Consider the following 19,379-nt stretch of genomic DNA (forward strand, 5'->3'; position numbering starts at 1 on the left):
CATATAAAGAACTTGGAAAAATGGCCAAAAAATAAATCTTTAGTATTATACAAAGAAATATAATATTTAAAATTTAACCTATTTATTTTATTTTTAAAGTTCAATTTGGCAACATATAGTATAACACCCACTGCTCATCCCATCAAGTGCCCTCCTTAGTGCCCGTCACCCAGTTACCCGCCACCCAACTCCCCTTCTGCAACCCTTTGTGTGTTTCCCAGAGTTAGGAGTCTCTCATAGTTTGTCTTCCTGTTGTTCCCCACTCAGTTTCCCTCCTATCCCTTATAGTCCCTTTCACTATTTCTTTTTTTTTATATTTATTTATTTATTTTTTATGATAGTCACAGAGAGAGAGAGAGAGGCAGAGACACAGGCAGAGGGAGAATCAGGCTCCATGCACCGGGAGCCTGATGTGGGATTCGATCCTGGGTCTCCAGGATCACGCCCTGGGCCAAAGGCAGGCGCCAAACCGCTGTGCCACCCAGGGATCCCCCCTTTCACTATTTCTTATATTCCACATATGAGTGAAACCATATGATGATTGCTTTTCTCTGATTGACTTATTTCACTCAGTATAATATCCTCCAGTTCCATCCATGTCAAAGCAAATGGTAGGTATTCATCCTTTCTGATGTCTGAGAATATTCCATTGTATATATAGACCACATCTTCTTTATCCATTCATCTGTCGAAGGACATTGTGGCTCCTTCCACAATTTGGCTCTTGTGGACATTACTGCTATGAACGTTGGAGTGTAGGTATCCTGGCATTTCACTGCATCTGTATCTTTGGAGTAAATACCCAATAGTGGGGTATCTCATTGTGGTTTTGATTTGTATTTCCCTGATGGAAAGTAAAATTTAATCTTTTTTCTTATCAAATTTTGTAAAATTTTAGTTAACCCATAAGGCTAGTTTATGGTGTATAGAAAACCCCTAAATTTCAGCGAATTACAGTGATATTTATTTTATGTTTACATGGTCTTTTGGCTGCTCTTGGCTCCACATGACTGTTCTTGTAGATAATATGTTTTTATATAGGTACTTTTAATCTAATTACTAATGAAATCTATTAACTCAAAGTATTTTAAAATCAATTTCTTTGGGCACCTGGGGGGCTTAGTCAGTTGAGTGTCTGACTCATGTTTTGCTCAGGTCCTGATCTCATAGCTGTGGGATCGAGCCCAGAATTAGGTCTGCATGCAGCAAGGAGTCAGCTTGAGATTCTCTCTTCTTCCTCCTCTGACCTCCCACTCATGCTCTTTCTCTCTCTGAAATGGATAAAAAAATATTTAAGTAAAAAACATTTAAAATCAATTCCTTCTCATCTCCAAGGGTTTTACAGTCTTCTCAGTAGCTCTTTTTTTAAATAATAAATTTATTTTTTATTGGTGTTCAATTTGCCAACATACAGAATAACACCCAAGTTCATCCCGTCAAGTGCCCCCCTCAGTGCCCGTCACCCATTCACCACCACGCCTCACCCTCCTCCCCTTCTACCACCCCTAGTTCGTTTCCCAAGTTAGGAGTCTTTATGTTCTGTCTCCCTTTCTGATATTTCCCACACATTTCTTCTCCCTTCCCTTATATTCCCTTTCACTATTATTTATATTCCCCAAATGAATGAGAACACACAATATTTGTCCTTCTCCGATTGACTTACTTCACTCAGCATAATACCCTCCAGTTCCATCCACGTTGAAGCAAATGGTGGGTATTTGTCATTTCTAATGGCTGAGTAATATTCCATTGTATACACACACCACAACTTCTTTATCCATTCATCTTTCGATGGACACCGAGGCTCCTTCCACAGTTTGGCTATTGTGGACATTGCTGCTAGAAACATCGGGGTGCAGGTGTCCCGGCATTTCATTGCATCTGTATCTTTGGGGTAAATCCCCAACAGTGCAATTGCTGGGTCGTAGGGCAGGTCTATTTTTAACTCTTTGAGAAACCTCCACACAGTTTTCCAGAGTGGCTGCACCATTTCACATTCCCACCAACAGTGCAGGAGGGTTCCCTTTTCTCCACATCCTCTCCAACATTTGTGGTTTCCTGCCTTGTTAATTTTCCCCATTCTCACTGGTGTGAGGTGGTATCTCATTGTGGTTTTGATTTGTATTTCCCTGATGGCCAGTGATGCAGAGCATTTTCTCATGTGCATGTTGGCCATGTCTATGTCTTCCTCTGTGAGATTTCTGTTCATGTCTTTGGCCCATTTCATGATTGGATTGTTTCTTTGTTATTGAGTTTAATAAGTTCTTTATAGGTCTTGGATACCAGTCCCTGTATCTGATACATCATTTGCAAATATCCTCTCCCATTCAGTAGGTTGTCTTTTAGTTTTGTTGACTGTATCCTTTGCTGTGCAAAACCTTCTTATCTTGATGAAGTCCCAATAGTTCATTTTTGCTTTTGTTTCTTTTCCCTTTGTGGATGTATCTTGCAAGAAGTTACTGTAGCCGAGTTCAAAAAGGGTGTTGCCTGTGTTCTTCTCTAGGATTTTGATGGAATCTTGTCTCACATTTAGATCTTTCATCCATTTTGAGTTTATCTTTGTGTATGGTGAAAGAGAGTGGTCTAGTTTCGTTCTTCTGCATGTGCATGTCCAGTCTTCCCAGCTCCATTTATTGAAGAGACTGTCTTTCTTCCAATGGATAGTGTTTCCTCCTTTATCGAATATTAGTTGACCATAAAGTTGAGGGTCTACTTCTGGGTTCTCTATTCTGTTCCATTGATCTATGTGTCTGTTTTTGTGCCAGTACCACACTGTCTTGATGACCACAGCTTTGTAGTACAACCTAAAATCTGGCATTGTGATGCCCTCAGATATGTTTTTCTTTTTTAAAATTCTCCTGGCTATTCGGGGTCTTTTGTGATTCCACACAAATCTTAAAATAATTTGTTCTAACTCTCTGAAGAAAGTCCATGGTATTTTGATAGGGATTGCATTAAACGTGTATATTGCCCTGGGTAACATTGACATTTTCACAATATTAATTCTGCCAATCCATGAGCATGGAATATTTTTCCATCTCTTTGTGTCTTCCTCAATTTCTTTCAGAAGTGTTCTATAGTTTTTAGATCCTTTACCTCTTTGGTTAGGTTTATTCCTAGGGATCTTATGCTTTTGGGTGCAATTGTAAATGGGATTGACTCATTAATTTCTCTTTCTTCAGTCTCATTGTTAGTGTATAGAAATGCCACTGATTTCTGGGCATTGATTTTGTATCCTGCCACACTGCCAAATTGCTGTATGAGTTCTAGCAATCTTGGGGTGCAGACTTTTGGGTTTTCTATGTAGAGTATCATGTCATCGGCAAAGAGAGAGAGTTTGACTTCTTTTTTGCTAATTTGATGCCTTTAATGTCTTTTTGTTGTCTGATTGCTGAGGCTAGGGATTCCAGTACTATGTTGAACAGCAGTGGTGAGAGTGGACATCCCTGTCTTGTTCCTGATCTTAGGGGAAAGGCTCCCAGTGCTTCCCCATTGAGAATGATATTTGCTATGGGCTTTTTGTAGATGGCTTTTAAGATGTTGAGGAATGTTCCCTCTATCCCTACACTCTGAAGAGTTTTGATCAGGAATGGATGCTGTATTTTGTCAAATGCTTTCTCTGCATCTAATGAGAGGATCATATGGTTCTTGATTTTTCTCTTGCTGATATGATGAATCACACTGACTGTTTTTTGAGTATTGAACCACCCTTGTGTCCCGGGGATAAATCCTACTTGGTCATGGTGAATAATTTTCTTAATGTACTGTTGGATCCTATTGGCTAGTATCTTGTTGAGAATTTTTGCATCCATGTTCATCAGGGATATTGGTCTGTAATTCTCCTTTTTGGTGGGGTCTTTGGTTTTGGAATTAAGGTGATACTGGCCTCATAGAACGAGTTTGGAAGTACTCCATCTCTTTCTATCTTTCCAAAGAGCTTTAATAGAATAGGTATGGTTTCTTCTTTAAACGTTTGATAGAATTCCCCTGGGAAGCCATCTGGCCCTGGACTTTTGTGTCTTGGGAGGTTTTTGATGACTGCTTCAATTTCCTCCCTGGTTATTGGCCTGTTCAGGTTTTCTGTTTCTTCCTGTTCCAGTTTTGGTAGTTTGTGGCTTTCCAGGAATGCGTCCATTTCTTCTAGATTGCATAATTTATTGGCGTATAGCAGTTCATAATATGTTTTTAGAATCTTTTGTATTTCCTTGGTGTTGGTAGTGATCTCTCCTTTCTCAGTCATGATATTAATTTGAGTCTTCTCTCTCTTCTTTTTAATAAGGCTGGCTAATGGTTTATCTATCTTATTAATTCTTTCAAAGAACCAACTCCTGGTTCGGTAGATCTGTTCCACGGTTCTTCTGGTCTCGATTTCATTGAGTTCTGCTCGAATCTTTATTAACTCTCTTCTGCTGGCTGTAGGATCTATATGCTGTTTTTTCTCTAGCTCCTTTTTTTTTTCTAGCTCCTTTAAGTGTAAGGTTAGCTTTTGTATTTGAGTTCTTTCCAGTTTTTGGATGGATGCTTGTATTGCGATGTATTTCCCCCTCAGGACTGCTTTTGCTGTATCCCAAAGATTTTGAACAGTTGTATCTTCATTCTCATTAGTTTGTATGAATCTTTTTAATTCTTCCTTAATTTCCTGGTTGACCCTTTCATCTTTTAGCAGGATGGTCCTTAACCTCCACGTGTTTGAGGTCCTTCCAAATTTCTTGTTGTGATTTAGTTCTAATTTCAAGGCATTATGGTCTGAGAATATGCAGGGGACGATCCCAATCTTTTGGTATCAGTTCAGACCCGATTTGTGACCCAGTATGTGGTCTATTCTGGAGAAAGTTCCATGTGCGCTTGAGAAGAATGTGTATTCAGTTGAGTTTGGATGTAAAGTTCTGTAGATATTAGTGAAATCCATCTGGTCCAGTGTATCATTTAAAGCTCTCGTTTCTTTGGAGATGTTGTGTTTAGAAGACCTATCGAGTGTAGAAAGCGCTAGATTGAAGTCACCAAGTATAAGTGTATTATTATCTAAGTATATCTTAACTTTGGTTATTAATTGATTGATATATTTGGCAGCTCCCACATTCGGGGCATATATATTGAGGATTGTTAAGTCTTCTTGTTGGATAGATCCTTTAAGTATGATATAGTGTTCCTCTTCATCTCTCACTACAGTCTTCGGGGTAAATTTTAGTTTATCTGATATGAGGATGGCTACCCCTGCTTTCTTTTGAGGACCATTTGAATGGTAAATGGTTCTCCAACCTTTTATTTTCAGGCTGTAGGTGTCCTTCTGTCTAAAATGAGTCTCTTGTCGATAGCAAATAGATGGGTCCTGCTTTTTTATCCAGTCTGAAACCCTGCGCCTTTTGATGGGGTCATTATGCCTGTTCAAGTTTAGAGTTACTATTGAGAGATACGAGTTTAGTGTCATCATGATATCTATTCAGTCCTTGTTTTTGTGGATTGTTCCTCTGGACTTCTTCTTAAAGGGAAATTTTAAGAGTCCCCCTTAAAATTTCTTGCAGAGCTGGTTTGGAGGTCACATATTCTTTCAGTTCCTGCCTGTCTTGGAAGCTCTTTATCTCTCCTTCCATTCAGAATTAGAGCCTTGCTGGATAGAGTATTCTTGGTTGCATGTTTTTCTCATTTAGGACCCTGAATATATCCTGCCAGCCCTTTCTGGCCTGCCACGTCTCTGTGCATAGGTCTGCTGTTATCCTAATACTCCTCCCCAGAAAAGTCTGGGATTTCTTGTCTCTTGCTGCTTTAAGGATCTTCTCTTTATCTTTCGAATTTGCAAGCTTAACTATTAAATGTCGAGGTGTTGAACGTTTTTTATTGATTTTAGGGGGGGATCTCTCCATTTCCTGGATCTGAATGCCTGTTTCCCTTCCCAGATTAGGAAAGTTTTCAGCTATGATTTGTTCATATTCGTATTCTGGATCTCTGTCCCTTTTGGCACCCTCAGGATCCCCAATTAAATGTACATTTTTCTTCCTCGGGCTGTCATTTATTTCCCTTAATCTATCCTCATGGTCTTTTAATTGTTTGTCTCTTTTTTCCTCAGTTTCCCTCTTTGCCATCAACTTGTCTTCTATGTTACTCACTCGTTTTTCCACCTCGTTAACCCTCATCGTTAGGACTTCTAGTTTGGATTGCATCTCATTCAATTGATTTTTAATTTCTGCCTGATTAGCTCTAAATTCTGCAGTCATGAAGTCTCTTGAGTCCTTTATGCTTTTTTCTAGAGCCACCAGTAGCTGTATAATAGTGCTTCTGAATTGGCTTTCTGATATTGAATTGTAATCCTAATTTTGTAATTTTGTGTGAGAGAGGACTGTTTCTTATTCTTTCTTTTGAGGTGAGGTTTTCCTTCTAGTCATCTTGCTCAGTGCAGAGTGGCCAAAAACAAGTTGTATGGGAAAAAGAGAAAAAGAGAGGAGAGAAATGAGGAAAAGAGAAAAAGAAAAAGAAAAGAGGAAGAAAAAAGAAAAGAGGAAAAGAAAAAAGAAAAGAGGAAGAAAAAAAGAGAAAAAGAGAGAAGAAAAAGAGAAAGAAAGAAAGGGCGGGGGAAGTAAACAGAAATTAAAAAAAAAAAACGGGGGAGTATCTTCTGATTCTCTATATTTTAAGTCCATTGACTTCCCCTGGAACTTGTCCATCTAGGTGGTCTTCTGGGGGAGGGGCCTGTTGTGCTGACTTTCAGGTATTAGCACTTGGGGGAGCTGCTCTGCGCCCTGCCTGGTGCAGGGCTCAGTGGGGGTTGTTTAACCCGTGAGGCCCCAGGAGGAACAACCACAATGGCAGCGGCCAGCTCTGGAGCCCTGGAGTCAGCTCCTGCAGTAACTACAGAGCTCTCAGTCTGCAGGGCCTGGAGGCTCCGGGGTGGGTCTGCTGATCTGCTCAGCTTGGGGCAGGAGCGTCCTTCCTGTCCTGGGCCCTCCTGGCCTCTTCCTGTCCAGGGGGAGGTCGGATCCTGGGCTGTGTCCCCGGTGCCCTGTACTCCTGGGCCTGCACTGTTGGATTCGCGCTCCCAGCTGCGTGCCACCCGAGCTCCTCTGAGCTGCTCTGAGCTGCTCCTGGGTCAAGCGGTGCCCGCTGCAGCCATTTAGGGAGCTCGGCGCACTCTCCCTGGGGTGCAGGTGACTGTTAGTGTCCCAGGGAGCCTGAGGGCATCCCCGCCCTCCTGGGGTCTTGCACTAACTCCCTGCGAGCCCCTTTCCGCCCGGGAAGAAAGTTGGTGCAGCTCCTGCTTCTCCAGGCGGGGCTTTCCTGTCCTGTGGCCACTTGCTGGCCTTAGCCCGGCTCCTCCTGGGACCTCTCCCCCTTGGATGCCTTCTGTTTCTTTATTTCTCCCCCCCCCCCCCCCCCCCGTCTTCCTACCTTGATAGACGCGTGAACTCTTCTCACTGTAGCATTCCAGCTGTTCTCTCTTTAAATCTCAGGCCGAATTCATAGATTTTCAGGATTATTTGAAGGTTATCTAGTTAATTTGGTTGGGGACAGGTGACTTGGGGACCCTACTCTTCCGCCATTTCACACATCTCCTCTCAGTAGCTCTTAAAACCCATTTCAGAATTTTAGTAACATTTTAATTTTCCTTAAAGGAGACAATTCTATTCTTTTTTTTTTGCCTTTTGGTAAAATTTAAAAATGAAATAATGCATTTTGGGAATGACATTTTAGGCATAGGGAATGTCATGTGTAGAGAAATGATGTGTAAATTATGATTATTAATTATCTATGGCAGTGGTTTTCTTTTTTTTATTTTTTTTTAAAGTTTTTTTTAAATTTTTATTTATTTATGATAGTCACAGAGAGAGAGAGAGAGAGAGAGGCAGAGACATAGGCAGAGGGAGAAGCAGGCTCCATGCACCGGGAGCCTGATGTGGGATTCGATCCCGGGTCTCCAGGATCACGCCCTGGGCCAAAGGCAGGCGCCAAACAGCTGCACCACCCAGGGATCCCGGCAGTGGTTTTCAAAATGTGGTTTTGGATTTCAAAGTGTGGCTCCTGGATCATCAGCATTGCCTGAAATCTCATTAAAAATTCCATTCTTGGGGCAGCCCCAGTGGCCCAGCGGTTTAGTGCTGCCTTCAGCCTGGGGTGTGATCCTGGAGACCTGGGATCGAGTCCCGCGTCGGGCTCCCTGCCTGAAGCCTGCTTCTCCCTCTGCCTGTGTCTCTGTCTCTATCTCTCTGTCTCTCTCTCTGTCTCTGTCATGAATACACAAATAAAAAATCTTAAAAAAAAATTTCCATTCTTGGTTTCTTTTGTAGGATGACCAGTCATTCTGGCTTGCCTGTAGTTGTCCTGGTTTTAGCACTGAAAATCCTGCATCTTGGGAAATCCGTTTCTCAGAAAAACTGGGACAGTCACTTAGGTTCCTTATCCTGGGCCTACTACATCAGAAATTGTGGGGCCCAGCAATATGTGTTCTTATAATCCCTCTTGGTAGTTCTGATGCATGCTAAAGTTGGAGGATCATTGATCTAGGGAACTATGAAGAGTTTGGCATGGTTCCATGATGGGAGTATGTAATAAGGGATGAAATTAAAAAGTAAACAGAGGCTAGGCAGTGAAGACCCTTGTATGCTTTGTTCAAGAATTTCATCCTGTAGCTGGTATTAACTCATAAACTGAAGGATTTTTAATTAGAGAAGTATAGATTTTGTGCTAAGTCTTTATACAGATTAAACTAGTATGTCTAGTTAAAATATTTTATCTATAAATAAAATTAAATTATATTTTAACAAGCTCCAGTTTGCAAATTAATATAAAATAAAATATTTAAAAGATTACTGTCTTCATGTATACTAGCTCAGTCTGTGTTCTTCAACAGAGGTTCTGAATGTTTATTTTCTAGCTTCTCAAAATATATTCTTGCTTCATATATGAACTTTATGTGTATGTTTTGGAAGTAGGAGTATTGTTAACTCATTAGATATATATTTTTTGGAAGATAGGTCCAGGAATATAAATGCAATTTATGAAATCAAGAGAAATTGCAGAATTGTTCTGTTTTCAGGTGCTTGGAAAATCATGTTGAAGTAGATACCATAAAACATGAAGCCTTAAACATGTTGTACTTTTGGTACCTGTATAAAAAATATTTTTAAATGCTTCTTATAGCTTACTTCTCATATTTTGCTTTATTTGATGTATTAAAGTTTTATGGTGCACAAAGCCTTTATGTATATTTGAAAGCTATGACCTCTTTTCAAAACTTCAGGTAATACCTGGACAATACATATTCACACAGCATTTTTCTTTCTTTAATTTGTGTTTAGGAAATGGCTGGTTTCTTGATGATGTTGTAATCAAGGATCCCACAACAAATCATGAATATAACTTCTTCTGTCACAGGTTTGTAGGTGTGCTTTTATGTTGAACAAATTCATTTCATATTGGTTCCAAATTCATGTATTTTGGAGAAATGGATAGCTTATTCAATTATTCTTTGTCACTGATGCTTTGTTGGGTAATTTTTTTGAAAAATAATTTTAGGGGCTTGTGCTTCTATTTAGAAAGATATACATTATTTTATCATCATTCTTGATGATGTAAGTAGAACCTACCTTAATTTACCAAGAAAGATTTTAAAAATATTATTTTTCTTTATATATCAGTAAGGAGAACAAAAGTCTCTGGCAAGAAAATTGATTCCTTTTGGAGTAGGTCCCAAATTAAGTTCAAATATAAGAAATGTACAAAATAAAATTTGCATGTGGCTTTTTATATGGTGATAACATTGCTAACCCACTGTCACTAGACATTGTGTTTTGGGTTATTTTTCTGATAGTACTGATAGTTTGCTTTTTCTTTCAACACTTACCTGTCTCTTTCCTCATGGAACCAATAATAGCCATTTATGAAATAACTGATTGTAGTTTGAACTGTTGTTGATGGCTAACAAACAGGTTAACATCATTGGTCCAGTGGATGTAAGATCTATGACCTGGGTAGGCTACCTGGTTACTTGTGGATTAGGGAAAGGCATGTTTCATCTGGAACCTGATAGCAGCTTCTCCTACCTCCTTTGTGCTCTCTTAGTCATTTTAAGCATTTCCTTTTCCATTTTCTGCTCTGCTCTTACCAACAAGATACCTATGATTTTTTTCTAGTTCCTCTTATCCATTATTTCTGACTTGGCTCCATAATTCCTAGTGGTTAGTGTAAGTATAAAGCCACAATATTTTTGATACACCTTTCTTTCTACAGATGGCTGGATCAAGGGGAAGATGATGGTAAGATTGTAAGAGAACTGTATGCCAGGGATAACAGTATCGTCTTTGCAAGTGAGTGTCATGTATACACATTTCTTAGAAAATTCTGTATTATGATGATTGAGGAAAGCATGACTCTGCTGAAATTAATAATTCTCTCTTTCCTTTATACCTTCAGAGCAGAAGCTAGAACTTAATAGAAAAGAAACAGTAAGATTTTACTTTTGGTTTTAAATTGTTTGGTACAAATAGTGTCCAAATAAGTATTTTGTGTGTCAAATCAGTATATAATTTAGTAAGCAGTGTTTCTTGGTAATTTGTCTTCTTATATTGTTGTTTTTTGTTTTGTTTTTGTATTTAGTGGGCTGCAGAAAGATGGAAGTTTATGAAAGGAAATACTCTTCAGTTCTACAACAGGGTCACTGGAGGGTTTGTCCGTCTACATCCAGATGGCACAGTTGATGCAGTTGGAGATAAGACAGACAAATATGGTAAAATTATTTAGCAAGCAAGTGGTGCTGTGGCAGTTTTGGGAACTGGAGGAAGGCCGGTTTCTAGACCTAGTTTAATTTGCAGTTTTATTTCTTCTTTTCACATGGTCCAATATTAAGTCATTTAAATGATTCACTATCTGCATTAATGAAATAAATAATCAATAGATGACAGGCTTTAAATCGAGGCCAACACTGTCATTATACAGAACAGTACACCGTGAGAAAACTTGAATTTGCTATTAACTGAAGAATAAACTGTAGGCAATTAACATTAATTGTTCATAAAAATCAGCAGTTGTAGCTCTTGAATTGGCCATTTAAGGCATTAAGTTGGTTTTACTAAATATTAAGTGCCTATTCTGTTTAAAACGTTGTGTTAAATAATTTGAGGGCCATAGGAGTAACTAAGACATTATTCTGAATTCCAGAGAGTCACAAGCTAATAAGGAAGACAAACACATGCAATTCTAAATGTAGCTAGTGTCATAATAAAGGTATAGAGGAAAAACTAGGCAAAGAAAATCTAGATTTGATGTTCAGTGAAGGCATAACCATAAGAATTCATGAAGAAGGGGTAAACTGATAATGGTAGATCTTTGACTATAAACCCAAACCACTAACTCTTTTTGAAACAGATTTAGTATTTAAACAAAATTTGTCAGCTACATCTGTGAATGTAACTTGCTGTATTTTGTTAGAAACTTTTGTTCGAATAGCCTGTAAGATGTGCTGGAGATATTTAACCTGTAAGCATTTTAAAAATGTAACCGCCTGGGATGCCTGGGTGGCTCAGCAGTTGAGGTTCTGCCTTCAGCTCAGGGTGTGATCCCGGGATCGGGGAACAAGTCCCACATCGGGCTCCTGCGGGAAGCCTGTTTCTCCCTCTGCCTATGTCTCTCTCTCTCTCTTCTCTGTCTCTCTCATAAATAAATTAAAAAAAAATGTAACCTCCTCTACCTTATGTTACAGATCCCAAAGAATAATCCAGTTTTCTCCTCTATGAAAGCATGTAGGAGTTTAAGAATACTTCCTAGTAACTTTTTTCCCCCAAAAATTAATGTATTCCTTAGAATTTTTTTTTTAACCTGTTGCTTCCCATTTGGGATGATTTACCTACTTAGATCAGTCAAAATGACCCTATATAACCTATTGCCTTGGGCTGGTTCTCTTTTTCCTCACTGGATATAGTGGATTGTATTTCCAAATGTGTTCAGAAAAACAAGAGAGCCCAGTCAAAGACCAAGACCATTCATTTCCCACAGCGAATGCAGCAGCCAGAGCAACATCTTGCTTGGTTCCCCACGTCCCAATCCCACCATATCCTGAGGCAAGGGCCTGATGGTACTTGCATATGTGGATGAGTGCATGAACGGGGAGAAATCTCCAAAGCAGGAAACTCTGGTTTTATATAGGATTACCCATCCTTCTTTACAGAAAGAGAGAGACAGACAGACAGACAGACAAACAGATACAGAAAGAGAAGAGACAGAGAGCACTTATCTTTTTTCTGGAATATAAGCAAATCTTCTCCCAGGGAAGGGAAGGAAAAGCCTTTACCTTTATTCCCCTGTGTGTGTGTGTGTGTGTGTGTGTGTGAGAGAGAGAGAGAGAGAGAGAGAGAGAGAGAGAAAGAGAGAAAGAAAGAAAGAGGAGAGAGAAGGAGAGAGGGAGGAGAGAGAAGGGAGGGTGGGAGAGAAAGAGGGAAAGCAAGGGAAGGAGGGATGGAGGGAGATGGTGGAGAGAGGTGTCTATGCTTTATTATGATAGATTGTTTCCTTATACAAACATCTGTATCTTCTACTGTTATATCTTGGATTAATCCTTCTTGGAAGCCAGCCCTCATGCTACATGGAAGCCCAGACAGCCATACAGAGGATTCCAGGGAAAGAACTGATGCTTTGACAGCCACAAGTGAATTCTTACCCTATAGCTAAACATACGAGTTCTGAATAGAGACCAAACTAACTGGTAGATACGGAAAGAGAAACTTTTTCCCTTAAGTATTTCTAGCATCTTAATATGCTAGTCCTTTAATATATAAAATAGAATGAGCAGTCCTTAAAAGGGAAGTGCAGGATAATATGAATAATTTTCCTTAGCATAACTGACATTTTTGCAGCAGGAGGTCTTTTATGTGTGATAATTACTTGAAGCATTATTTCCTAATGTTATGCTCAGTGTCCGATAAATTCACACTCATAAATCAGTTTTCTTGCCTGGAAAGTGTTGTGATGAACAGTGCTGACCCATGGACATCTCTTCAGGAAAATATTTTAAGAACATGTCTCTGAGATTTGTTTGCTTATAATTTTCACTCTGCAAAACAATGTTGTTTTTATCACTATGAGACAATACCTCTATTTAGTTATAAGCTGGTTGTAAATTTAGCTATTTCCATACATAGAGAGTTTGAATGCTCATTTCTCTGAGAGCTACTGACCTATTTACTGGCAATACTAGACCTAAAAACACCACACAGCATGAAAAGATCTTTGAAATACCACAGGGAGCTTCGTTTTATGATCATAAGCTCTTAGGTATTAAAAACAATACTATACTAACTCTGATAATGTTAATGTCATCGATAATAACAATCATAAACAGGTCTTCTAGTCTCTAGTGTGGGATCTTAGAACTAAAAAGAAAGAGGAGACAGCCAAAGCAACTCAATTTTTAATTCTAAACCTTTGATAGTTACTTTATGTCAGGGCCATTTTCAAAAACTTACCATCCTCCAGAATTTTCAAAGATTTACCATAAAACATGGATTCTCAAAATTTTCTAATTTTACAGTAGTTTTTCAAGATAAATATTCATAATCTAAATTCAGTTTATTTGATTTATATTCTGACAGCATTAAGCATCCATTTAAAAAATGTATGATACATTACTGCAGTTTCTAATGTGTCATTGTCCTCTGTATTGTTGCTAAGGATCTAGGTCAATAGATACACAGTTTCCCCTTATTCTTTTTTTTTTTTTATTTATTTACGATAGTCACACACACACAGAGAGAGAGAGAGAGAGAGGCAGAGACACAGGCAGAGAGAGAAGCAGGCTCCATGCACCGGGAGCCCGACGTGGGATTCGATCCCGGGTCTCCAGGATCGCGCCCTGAGCCAAAGGCAGGCGCCAAACCGCTGCGCCACCCAGGGATCCCAGTTTCCCCTTATTCTTGATTTCACCGTCCACAGTTTCAATTACTTGTAGTCAAATGTGTTGTGGAATCAGAGATCCTTCTTCTGACATATTTTCAGAGGGTCGCTAGTAGCCTAACACTACATCACAATGCCTATGTCATTCACCTCACTTCATTTCATCATATAAGCATTTTATCATCTAATATCATCACCAGAAGAAGAGTACAGTACCATATTTTGAGAAAGAGAAAGAAGAGACCACATTAAGATAACTTTTATTAGAATATATTATTATAATTGTTCTTCTTTATTACTAGTTATTGATCTCTTTCTGTGTCTAATTCATAAACTTTTTATAGGTATTTATACATAGAAAAAACATAGTATATATAGGGTTTGTTACCATCTGTGGGTTCAGGCATCCACTGGAGGTCTTGCAGTGTATCTTCTGTGCATAAGAAGAAACTACCAGGTTTTGAGATGGATTTTTGGGTATTGTTTTTGAACTATTTATTTGGTGCCATGTCATACTAGTGCGTATGGAAGAGGTGTCACATTCTTCAGTGTGAGAGTTTTAAAATATGTTCACAAATTATGTGACACTGCCCTCTTTAAGAGGTGAAGCCTATTGTTCTTCCTTCAAAGAACATCCTATCAGGCTGGATCAAGAGACTTCTAACAAATAGAATATGGTTGAAGTGAGTGTGTGTGACTTTTGAGACTAGGTCATAAAAGGCCTTACAGATTTTTCCTGGTACTCTTCTTGGGTCACTGACTCTGGAGGAAGCTAATTGCCATGTCATAAGGATATCCAAGCAGCACTATAGGGAGGCCAGCTTGGAAAGGAACAGAAGCCTCTTAACAACAGCCAATGTGAATGATCCACCTTGGGAGAGTATCCTCCAGCCGCAGTCGAACCTTCAGATGACAGCCCCAACCAACAACTTGAGTGTAATCTCATGGGAGATCTTGACCCAGAGTTATCCAGATAAATTGCTCCCAAATTTTTGACCTACAGAAATTGAAAGGTAATAAACATTTGTTTTAACCTGCAAAAGCTTTGGAATAATATTTTACATAGCAATGGATCACTAATATATCAGTTCAGTCACTGTTCTGCAAGAAAGATGCTTCTATAGTTTCTCACTCTGGATGCTATGATGGATTCCATCTTCTCTTCACATTAAGTAATGGCCAGGAATGGAAAGAGCAGCATCTGTCCTGTCTCTAATCTGAATCCTCATCTTCTTTCTTGCATGCTGATTTCTGCATTTTGTACTGGTGCACTGGGTAGTCCTGTATATTCAGTGCCATTTTTCTATACCGAAAACTATAAAACATTTTTGAAAGAAATTAAAGAAGACCTAACTAGGTAGAAAGACATCCTGTGTTTATGGATTGGAAACTTAATAATAAGATGACAGCACTTCCCAAAATGATCTAGATTTTATTCAATTCCTATCAAAATGCCTTTTCTACAGAAATGAAAAATGAATCCTAAGTTTTATATGGAATTACAAGGAACCCTGAATAGCTAAAACAATATTGAAAAAGAATAAAGTTGGAGGACTTACATCTCCTGATCTGACAAATTACTATAAAGCTACAGTAGTCAAAATGGTGTGGTACTAGCATATATATTGACATTTAGATCAGTGGAATAGAGCTTTGTGTTTTTTGTGAGATGATCAGTCAGGTACAAAAGGAGGTACAGGAGAGACTCAGAAAAACAAAGTTTATTATATTCATGGGTCCTAAAGACAAGAAGCATGATATATCAAGCAGGACCACATAGAAAAACACTAGGGAGGTCAGGAGACAGAAGACAGGAGGGAGAGAGCACTTAGACCATGAACTTTACTAGGATTTATACAGGAAAGCAAGGCAGGGCAGAGTAAACAGTTTAAGATTGGCTAGTTTGAATAATATCAGTGAGTTTTGGACTGTAGAGGTGATCTCTAGTTGCCTGGTACTTGGCTCTGTGATGATTAAGAGAGAGAAGTGGTGCCTCCTGGGGCACATGGGCCAGAAAGAAGTGGTATGGGTCTGGATTGGTTAGTTTGCACATTAAAGGTATGCTTTTGTCTGGGTCTTTTACTATCTCTAAGAATTTAGGCCAGTATGAGGCAAGTCTCCTAGCCAGAAAAATTTCTTAAGATGTCAAATCATCATAATATACAGAAAAATTATACAATGCAAATATAATTGGCAATATAGAAATAAACCTGTAATCCATGGTCAATTGATTTTTGACAAGGGTGCCAAGACCTTCAGTGGGGAAAATTTTTTTCTTTTCCCCTGTCTTCAAATGAGGAAAGGCTGGACCTAGAGGTTATAAGTGAATAGTCTGTTCAATAAATGGTGCTGGGACAACTGGATATCCAAATACAAAAGAATGGAGCTGGACACTTATCTCATACCATATATAAAATTTAACTCAAATGGACCAAAGTAGGATCTAAAACTATAAAACTCTTAAAACATAGATGAAAATCTGCACATCCTTGGAATAGTCAGTGGGTTTTTTAGATACGATATCAAAAGCACAGGCAACAAAGAAAAAATAGGTTGGATATCTTCAAATTAAAAACCCTTGTGAAAAAAAAACTCTTGTGCATCAAAGGATACTATCAAGATGGAAAGGTAACCCCAAAATTGGGGAAAATACTTGCAAATCCTATGTCTGATAAGGATCTAGTATCTAGAATATATAAAAAGCTCTTAAAATTCAACAATAAAATGAACAACCTAATTAAAAAATGAACAAAGAACCTGAATAGACATTTATCCAAAGAAGATATACAAATGGCTAAGAAGTACATGAAAAAGATATTTAGTATTACACACACACATATTTGGGTGTGTCAAGGACCAGTGTCATCATCACACACAACCATATACCACATAGGCTTAGCTGAAAATGCATCTCTGGTGATTGGCAGTTGAGAGTTACATACTCCTTGAATTTAAAGGATTGAAGACCAGTTTTTCTCATCTTTGAGCATTCTGCTACACAAACCTATCTCCTGTACCATATCACATTTATTTAAAGGTTTTATTTGAGAGACAGCACATGGGCTGGGGAGGGACAGAGGGAGAGGGCGAAGTAGACTCCCTGCTGAGGAGGGAGCCTCATGTCAGGCTCTCTCCCAGGACCTTGAGTTCATGACCTGAGCCAAAGTCAGCCACTTAACTGGCTGAGCTATCCAGGTGCCCCCATACCACATTTTATTATCAACCAGTGCCTCCTAGGCAATTTTCCTTAGAATCACAGAATAAATCAAGAGAGAACGGGCATGTACACTCATTCAGGGTATAATTTGAGCTGTTCTGGTAATTTATGAACTAAAGTTATACATTGTAGTTTGGATTCAATTCAGTATCATCAGTGGTCAGTGAGACTTAAGTTTGTGTTTTATATCATAGAGAAAAATCCAACTGATTTTATGTCTTATTTAGAGGATAGCTGCCACAATTTTCATTCCCACCAGCAATGCACAAGGGTTCTTTTTTCTCTACATCCTCACCAACAGTTGTTACTTCTTGTGTTTTTTATTTTAGCCATTCTGACAGATGTAATATCTTATCATAGTTTTAATTTGCATTTTCCTAATGATTAGTGATGTTGGGCATCTTTTCATTATATGTGTTGGCCATCTGTATATCTTCTGTGGAAAAATGTCTTTTCAGGTCCTCTGCCCATTTTTAATCAGGTTATTTTTTTTTTATTTTGAAGTTGTAGAAGTTCTGTATTTTGGGTATTAACCCCTTATCAGATATATCATTTGTAAATATCTTCTTCCATTCAGAAGGTTGCCTTTTTGTTTTATTGATGATTTCTTTCGCTCTGCAAAAGCTTTTTATTTTGGTGCAGTCCCAGTAGTTTAATTTTGCTTTTCTTTACTTTGCCTGAGGAGACATATCTAAAAAATGCTCCTATGGCTGATGTCAAAGAAATTATTGCTTATATTTTCTTCTAGGAATTTTGTGGTTTCAAATATTATATGTAGGTCTTTATTTTCTGTTATTTCCATTATAGCCTTCTTAGAGGATGTGAAGTACTATCTCGTAGTTTTGATTTGCATTTTTCTAATGTACTATGACTTGAAGTATCTTTCTATAAAGAGAATTAGGACTGGGGTAAGTTTTGAGGAGTAGAGTTCTAGCACCTTTTCCTAGCACTTTGTCTTTTTGCTGTTCCCTACCGAAATGGAAGATGTGGCATTCTCTGGGAAGTTTGGAGGTGTGTATATGCAGAGAACATTTTGTCAGGAGACTGTTTCTCCTTGTATCACAGCTCACGTTTCTATATGATCTGGTTTTCCTGTGGAAAGCTATGTATAGCTACTTTAAGAATGTCTGTATAAGAAGATACTGCAAGGTAAGAACATATCTCTTCAGGGAGAGTAAAATCTCCCTCCTTTTCTCAGAGAACATTTGTTTTCTAATTAAGATAATATCTCTCTGTGGGCAAAGACTGAGCAGGTTTGCCAGCAGCCCCTATTAATGTTTGGGCTTTCCAAAACTTGGAGTTCTCAGGTGTGATCCAGAGTCACCGTGTGTGTGGTAGCATTTATCTAGCCCCACTCTGTATTGCCCTGATGGGACTCAGGACCCAGGGAAACCAGTATGAACCTGCAGTTTCTGCTGTCTGCTGTGCTAGGTCTAATAAATTGTTTAAACTCGGCTATGCTTGCTTTGTTCTCACCGACTGAATTCATGGAAATATGGCTGGCTGACCTAATGGCTGCCTGCTGCTTAGGGACTGCTTGTCTATGTGATATACTAGTGTCTTCCTCCAGGCTAGCTGTTTGTTGGGTGGCAAGACAGGGGACCTGGAAAGTACTAGATTATAGGGAAGGACCATAGCAAGGTCAGAGATTAACTTGAGCCCCTAATTTTTCTTGAATCTGAGGCACAGATTACTGGGTTTTCAGGGATTTTAGACTAGGCACAGATAGAACATGTAAACAGGTGCCATCTGGCCACCCCAAATGGCCGCCCAGTGCAAAAAGGCCTTGCCTTGGTAGGATTCTCCAGTAGCAGTAGGCTGTTGATGGTATTACAAGGATGCTAATCTAGTGTAATGGACAGTAGAGCAACTATTTTAATTCCTGCATGGTTAGATAGAGAAATGGCAATGACCAAACAGAGGAAGGGCCTCCATGGCAACTTACATGAGCAATAAATCATGTACTAACTTCACCTGGTGAATGAAGGTGAAAGAGGAAAATCAGAAGAGAGAGAACAATGTTCCTGTTCCTTCTGAGTAGCTTCTAACAGCTGCACCTGAGCAGAGAGTGGGAGGAGCTTTGAAATTCCAGTGACTTGAGGTTGTAATATGCAAAGTATAGCACAAAATATTTATCAGAATTGCTATTTATGGTTTTTCTTTCAAATTAAATTAATCACTCCAAAAGAAATCCTGAAGGAAAATTTGTTAAAATTACATTAAATATATAAACTTGGAAAGAATTGATGACTTCATAGTATTCAGATTTTTCCTTTAGGAATTTTTCCTA

The 19,379-nt window shown here is 38.7% G+C and overlaps 1 protein-coding gene across 1 annotated transcript in view; it reads left to right on the forward strand.

The window, feature by feature from the left end:
• The window catches only part of LOC112678454 (uncharacterized), a 117,573-nt gene that overhangs the window by 58,786 nt on the left and 39,408 nt on the right, over nt 1–19,379 (forward strand). The window contains exons 7-10 of the mRNA XM_025477747.3: nt 9,288–9,363; nt 10,219–10,295; nt 10,402–10,433; nt 10,585–10,714. Coding sequence (XP_025333532.2) covers nt 9,288–9,363; nt 10,219–10,295; nt 10,402–10,433; nt 10,585–10,714 — 315 coding nt within the window. The remainder of the gene's footprint in view (nt 1–9,287; nt 9,364–10,218; nt 10,296–10,401; nt 10,434–10,584; nt 10,715–19,379) is intronic.

Source organism: Canis lupus, chromosome 29, assembly GCF_003254725.2.
Source record: "Canis lupus dingo isolate Sandy chromosome 29, ASM325472v2, whole genome shotgun sequence".
NCBI classification, from domain to species: domain Eukaryota; kingdom Metazoa; phylum Chordata; class Mammalia; order Carnivora; family Canidae; genus Canis; species Canis lupus.